At 39.7% G+C, this 7,523-nt stretch overlaps 1 protein-coding gene across 5 annotated transcripts in view; it reads left to right on the top strand.

The window, feature by feature from the left end:
• Positions 1-3,462: 3,462 nt before the first annotated feature.
• tmem117 (transmembrane protein 117) overlaps positions 3,463-7,523 on the top strand; it is a 69,158-nt gene continuing 65,097 nt past the window's right edge. The window contains exons 1-3 of one of the 5 annotated variants that reach the window (XM_021317459.2): positions 3,463-3,559; positions 3,763-3,862; positions 6,604-6,913. In XM_021317459.2, coding sequence (XP_021173134.1) covers positions 6,634-6,913 — 280 coding nt within the window. In that variant the 5' untranslated portion in view covers positions 3,463-3,559; positions 3,763-3,862; positions 6,604-6,633. Of the gene's footprint in view, positions 3,560-3,640; positions 3,863-6,002; positions 6,290-6,603; positions 6,914-7,523 lie in introns of those variants that run through there. The other 4 variants (XM_036132496.1, XM_036132494.1, XM_012864201.3 and 1 more) reach the window with 4 other exon arrangements.

Raw genomic sequence — 7,523 nt, 5'->3', positions numbered from 1 at the left:
TCAATAAAAATGTCATGGATAATGGTTAAGATAATGTGGATATAAACAGAAAACCTTGAGCATATATTTTTTGGCATTTCTTGGTTAAAAAGTAAGAAAGAAAAAGCTACATCTGTTATTGAATATATTTTACAATGCACTGTGTAACTTGATGTGTATTGCTGTATTATTAATTTGTTGTATGATTGTACTTTTTAAAATTTCTTTTAATTTACATCTGAAAAATACACGACAGATAAGTTTCTTCTAGACCATGCAGTTCTTTTTTTTAAATTTCCCAAAGGGCTCAAAGAGCTTGACTTCAGTGGTACAGTATGTTTATTTATACTGTTGTGGTTTTGTAAACCAAAAGCCAAGCCTCATTGGTGCACAATGAAACAAAGCAACTTTATACAATTGTTATTGCTTGTGAGCTTTTATTATGTGTTTATACAGGTTTTAAGTCTAAAAACCAGTAAAACAAGGGAGGGAATGATTTTGTCATCAATGTACGCAATGGCTTTATTAACCTTTTTTCTTGAAGAAAAAAAATCAACTAGAACAAATCAGGGTGCCTGGAACATTTGTACAATGAAATTGAAAGCTGTGCTACTAAGTGGCATACTTGTAGACAGAGCTTTAACTATTGAAGAATTCGACCGGATCAGGTTTATCAGAAGTGATACGCAGGAAGTGTGTGCAACTGGCGAGAAAAGACAGCTAAGAAAAAAAAAGGATATTTTTAGATTCTGTGTTACTTGCTATTTAACTACATAAAAAGACGAAAGATTACCAGAATGTTCGGTAGAGTTTCTCTGATTATATCTGAATAAACCACATAAACTGTCTTTAAATTTTATATAATAGATCTCAATCCTATGTAGCACTCATTCCTTTAACTACTCTTTCTGGTTGGGTTCACATCAGCTCTGAGTCATATTGCATTTTGCAGATCTGACTCAGACGCTAAGACCTCAGACAACAGAGCATGCTGGCTTTGTGACAGCTGATCCTATTTGGCATTAAATATGGCCACATCTGGACACCACAGGGATTTTTTTTTTTTTTTAGCTTTCCCTGGCTCCTTCTTCTCTTTAAAGAAATACATTATATGACAGCAAATATATCCCATCCCCAGAGGTAATCTCAGCTCTGTGTCAAGCAGAACAACTGCACATGAAGATATAGAGGAAATGTGGTGAATCCCTTTTCAAAATGAAAAGCATTTTCAATTTGTAGGTTATTCTGATTTAGATGAATAATATATAAACATATGAAATTTGTAAACATGTATAATTGTATAAAAAAATACATTTTAGTTTGTGTCTAACAGTAATGACCAATGTATAGTTAATATATAGGTTAACTTGTATATTATCCAGTAAAAAACATTTATTTCCGAATTACAATTAGTTTATATGTGCAATGAGAAGTAGTTGCTATTCAGAATTCAATAACTAGGTGTATTAAATCCATTGTTGACTAACTTTTCAGCTTTCGAACCACAAAGCAATGTTAGACTTGATCCCTACAATTGAGTGAAAATCTCAGCCTAAGCCAGATCATGACATGTAACTTTTATTTGCCAGTACAGTTTATTTCCCCACTAAGATTTACAGCATAAAATGCCTTAACATTATCATTCTTATTGTTTAATTTCCAAAGAAGATCTGAGACCCCCAACCCTACCTTTGGTTAATACCACATTAAATCGATGCATGTTGTTGCTTACGCCATGGCCACAAGTGACATCTTTTCAGGAGAAAGGTTGTGTTTTTAGAAGTACAAAGTAATGATTGAATCACAAAAGCACAGAAAATGTAATCCACGTGTCACTAAGATATAGAAAAGAAAAGTTGTTCCATGCATGTTGCTGAGCTCACACATTATAGAAAATTTGTCTTTCAGGGAAAATTATATATTTTGTATCAAATCTATGAGGGAACCTCTCTTATTTTGTACAGTTTCACTTTTCTAAAAAAAAAAAAATCAGATTATAACGATCATCTTTGTCATTGGAAGGTACATTTCATTGAAATTTGTCCCCTGCATTTAACCCAACCTTCTGGGAGCAGTGGGTGGCCGCTACACAGCCCCCGGTGAGCAATCTGGGGCTAAGGATCTTGCTCAGGGACCCATATAGTGGCATTCTGCAGGAGTCAAACCAGGTACTAGCAGTCTTTTCAGATCACAAGGCACTAGGCCACCACCCCCTTATTATATGACGCCTGATATATTTTTGTTTTACCGTTGCACATGTGTCAGTGGTGAGGCCACAGTCTAATCCATGCTCTGTATTTTGGATTTACCATGCTTTTGCAAATTCTTGGAAATAGGAATTTTACACTCTAATGAGGCTTTAAACGGACCATTACCAGCTCAAGCAATAAAAAAAAAATACTTAGAGGAACAGGTTGATAAAAACGTCAGTTGTAAACGTTCCATGACAGCTTTCTGTGATTCAACGTTATTTTAACAGGTTTAGATTTTAAGGCTGATGTATTCATTTCTGCCGGAGTGTGAGCTCAGACTTAGGCAAAGTGTATTTGTTTTTAAATAAGCCCGAAAAAATATGCACAAATGAAAACCTTTAAAATGGACAGGGTATCCAAAAGGGCATTCATCTCATAGTTGACATGAAAGGAACTGGTGTCATTGTCATGCAAAACACATTTAGTTAGAAACTCCTTTTATTTTATGAACGGCTCACATGTAAAACGCTGCAGGAAGCCAAACAATCTTAAATAATAAAATATGCTCATAAAAGCAAGTAGGTACAATAAGAAAACAGTATCAGTGACATGGGTAGCTGGAAGTGGCTTTGTTCTTTTTAAAGCCATGCAGGTTCTCTTCTGGCCAGTGCTGTTTATGGCCGTTTCTTCACCACTCTAAGGCTTGCAGACATAATGTAGTAGCCCAGGTCAGGAAAAGATTGACTGTCCTACCAGAATCAGAGTGAGTAGCCTAATCTGATAAAGTCTTGGGTCTCTCCCTGACATATTCAACACTAATGAGGTGGGATTGTGAGGCGTTTGGTGAGGGCTTGGTTATCTATTTTTCTTTCAGGGTGGGATAATGGAGATGCTTCACAGCGACTGGCACTAACCGGAAGAAATGCCTTAAAAGTTTAATCGCCAAGTAGGTTTGCACTTACAAGGAATTTGACTTGCTATTGATGGTGCAGACAAAAAATAAGAATACAGTAAAATAAGAAGCAAAGGATATATACACGGAAGCTGTATACACTCACCAGCAGACTGTGCGTCAATGTAACGCAGATGCTTGTAAGTAACTTTCTTACATTTTAATATCAAACCGTAACAGAAGCAATATATATAAATAAATAAAGCTTCTGATTTTTTTTTTTTTTTTTGCTTCAGAAAATGAACTAAGTTTTCGTTTATTGTGAAAGGCTTAAACGGATGTAATATGGTTGTGCCGGCTCGTGCTCGACTCTGGCTGATAACATTTGCGTGGAAAAAAAAAAAAAAAAAAAGATGCTAAACCCACTGCATGGAGCCGACCTCCTCCACGCAAGCTCCGGCGGCGCCGCCAGCTTCCCACCGAGTGCCCGCTGAAGGTTTGCATCTGACGGGGACGTGCCGAGGAATCTCCGCCCGGTGCATCCACGGGCCAGGGGGAGGGGGGCGGGGGCGGGGGCGGGGGGGCCACAATGGCATGAGGATTTAGGGGGAGACTCTACCGTAGGCTGACAACAGGTCACATGGATAATCCCTCTTCTAACCAAGCCCACCGTGTCATCCCCGTGTTTTGGGTGATTAGAGCGCCGCTGTCGGCTTGATGTGGCAGCAGAGCCGAGCGGCAGGAGGGCAGCTCGTCCTGGCGGTCGACTGAGAGGAAGGAGGACGGCGCGGAGGAGCAGGTGCGTTCAGGGAAACAGATGATGTCCTACTGCGCTCTCGGGATGGGATGAATCGCGCGCATTCCACGGTTTTCTGTTTTAGACATTTAGGTTGTATGATCGGATCGTTTTGGGGGGTTGAGCGTGTTGTATTTCCAAACGAGCAACGTGGCTCATGAAATTGATCAGAGGTGGCAGTAAAAAAAAAAAAAAAAAAAAAGATGCTTTATTTGGTGTCTATTGTAGCACCTGCAGAGTGTGTCAAAGATGACTTACAGGGACCGAATAGAACGAGATTTCACCCTGAGCATAAATGTGGAGGTGATAAATGACTGATGTGTTATCCCAGACTGCCTTTTTTTCCTCTACCAATATTGTTAGTGTTGTTGTTGTTTACCAATTCTCTGGTGTTTTCAAAGGCCATGTTTGGGTTGCCTGTCTGGGTCCACCTTTTTGCTCGCTCGCCTTAACGCTACTGCCTCAGACTGTGAGTAAAACTTTAAATGATAGTCCTTTTAAAGCCACTAGTCAGACTTTTCTTGAAATTTCACAAAACTGACTTTTGATATAGTTTTTTTTATTTTTTTTTACCAGTCAAAACAAGTGATGGTCAGCTTTTTCTATTTCTTTTGCTCGAAATCATAATGTAGCCAAGATAATAAAAAAATAAAATCCCCTCCCAAAACAAGCTTTTCCACCTGCACGTGCCTCTGATACATTAAGGCAACTGATCAGACTTCTTTGAGTACATGCCTATGCATAATTTGTTATGTATATTTAATACAGCTCTAGCTCCCTGATACATCACTGGACTGGCACCACATTTTGCATGCTTCATGGTGGATGAGTATGACAGGTTGGTGTGGTCAAGTGATGTCATCTATTTAGCCACGCCCCTTTAGAACACAAAGTTAGCTGCTTCAATGAGGGATGTCATCGTTTCGAAATCAGGGCAGCAGGCTCACTGGAGGCAGGGAAGCGTGGAGGCGGGAATGCTGATCTCCTGCGGTTGCCACGTAAGCCGACCGGCGTTTGGCAGCGAAGGCTGTCCAGTGCTGCTTGCAGCTTTAATTTTGTAGATTATTCATTTAGTTGTTATTCCAGTAATCAACACAATATTAAATAATATATTTAATATATTATATTTCAATTTATTTCTTATTTGGAGCCACAACTCAATTAACAGGTTTTAAGGTTCATTGAGGGACATCAATTATGCCCAAATTTCTTCTTTTTAAATTTTTTAAGTCAACATTAGACATTTTTAAGCTCATTAGAATGAAGTTATTTCTTTTGACGTTCAAGTTGTTGATCTATGTGTATTTTGCTGCCATACTTAAAAACCCACCGAAGCACTTTGAGAAGAGGACCACAGCAGACGGGAAGGGCCAGATTTCATTCTGAAAGTCATTTCCACCTAAGTTGTTACAGAAATAACCCATATGGTCTGTTTGATGTGCTCTAATACAAATCATTTGTCGCTATAGATAGATAGATAGATAGATAGATAGATAGATAGATAGATAGATAGATAGATAGATAGATAGATAGATAGATAGATAGATAGATAGATAGATAGATAGATAGATAGATAGATATGAAGAGGATCATTGTCATCATTTATTTCAGATTTGCCAACCATGGCCATAGTCATCATGGTTCAGGGGTTATTGGGGTTAATATCTGGTTTAAAGATTATTGAAACCCCTTGCACTCAATTCCTTTTTGAACAAAGTCTTGTTTGCCATAAAATTAGCTAATGCTGGTTGCTCAGATCCATTCTGGTTCCTCTTCTGATTTCTTCAACCTAAATATATACAGTGCATAATAAAATGCTTTTTTTCCCTAAATTTGCTATTTTAAAAGAAAACAATTCAGTGAAATCCTGCAATTTGAAATCTGTGCTTTATAACCCAGCTGTGTTTTTATTATGAGTGCACATTCGCTATTGACTGGATATTATCCGGGGACTGCAGTCTCTGTTTGTGGATTCGTCTGCCTCGTTTCGCTCTGAGTCGGCATTTCACGATGAGACAAACTTGGTCCTGGTGAAATTCAATATCCACACGGGTGTTAAAACTGTGGCAGCTCTATTTCCGGAGCCATGATATCATCCCAAATTTCCGCTGCGAGGGGTATTTTAGGAAAAAGATGTGAAAGCAGGGAACTCGTTGTGGAACATTCAGGTCAGTAAGGCGGCTAGAGAGGAGCAGTTCGGAGTGGATATCCTCCCAGGGAAGAATAGCTGAAATTAGAGGAGGGAAGGCAGGCAGGCCTGTCATTCGGAGCGTGTTTGACAGGTGTCCCCTCCAAAGCTTCAGCTTAAAGCGTCTACAGTTTTTTTTGGGGGGGGATGCACAGATCTGACAGGCTCAAAGGACAAGCCTTTAAAAGCTAGCGACTTGGAGAGCTTTTAAGGCTCTGCAGATTCCATCTTATCGGAGAAAGGTAGAGTCCTTTTTTCAGGGATTTGTAAATGGTGTCACTTACTCTGATCGCTGTATTTTTGTAACAATTCTGTGTTAATGTATGGAGAAAACTGCTCTGTTTTTTATGTGTGATATACTATTTATGGTGCTGCTCAACTGATCTATCTAAACTGAGAGCTGTCCCACAGAACATCAGTGACATTTAGCTCTGTAGTCTGAACCTTAGGGGGGGTGGGGATTTCTCTTTAATTTGATCTTGCTGATGTGATTGTAATTGTATCCAACTGGAAGAAACACTTTCCCCTCTCTGTTGCCCCCCCCCCCCCCCTCCAGGTGTTTGTGTGGCTGAGAGGCTTCAGCAGGATGGAAATTGATGCCTGTTTTCGCTACTACTTCCAGCACCCGTGGTCGCGTCTCATCGTGGCCTACCTGGTCACCTTCTTCAACTTCCTCGTCTTTGCCGAGGACCCCATCTCTCACAGCCAGACAGAAGCTCAAATGATTGTGGTGGGCAACTGCTTCTCCTTCCTGTTCAACAAGTACCCGGGCCTCGGGTGGAACATCCTGAAAGTAATTTGCTGGATCCTGGCCATTATTACCGGCCTGTTAGCCGGGAAGTTTATATTCCACCGCCAGCTCTTTGGTAAGTCATGCGCACGGTAATGCACTGGAATGTGCGGAGTAATGGGTTTAGTAAAGGAGGGAAGCATCCTCCTGAGCTACTCTTTTTTTTGTGACTATTGATCAGCGAAAAATAACCTTTACAATCCTTTTTAAAACTTCTTTTCTGGTCTCCGGTAAAGATTTTCTCTCACTAATCAGTCTTTGTACTCATCTGGCAATACTGATTGCTTCTTGTCTCTACGTGTCCTTCATATGATATCAAACATTATTTTGGAATGTCCTTTGAGAGGTATGCCTTGAACCGTTTATCTTCAGTGACTGGCAACCCCTAATAGTTTTCCTTTGTATTTGGAAAAACCATAGCATTTAAAATCTATGTTTCATATAAGAGCGTTAGAAGAACCCTTCATGTTGCCATTGTGTCAAAGCAACACTGTTCAACCTTTATTTAGGGTTTTTCCACCACAGCGGTTCCATGACAATCATTGGTTATAGATCAAGTTATTTACTGGTTCCGTAAAAGAGCCAGTTTTGGGTTCTACAATCCAGACTCGCATCCCAACCAGCGGATCTCTTATAGTCTTGGAAGATCTAAACCTGTTCATAAGTGTCAGTAGGGTTTGACACAA

The sequence above is a fragment of the Fundulus heteroclitus genome, unplaced genomic scaffold (assembly GCF_011125445.2).
Source record: "Fundulus heteroclitus isolate FHET01 unplaced genomic scaffold, MU-UCD_Fhet_4.1 scaffold_52, whole genome shotgun sequence".
Taxonomy (NCBI): Eukaryota; Metazoa; Chordata; class Actinopteri; order Cyprinodontiformes; family Fundulidae; genus Fundulus; species Fundulus heteroclitus.
The sequence above is the reverse complement of the archived record's forward strand: the minus strand, read 5'-3'. Positions and strand labels throughout refer to the sequence as shown.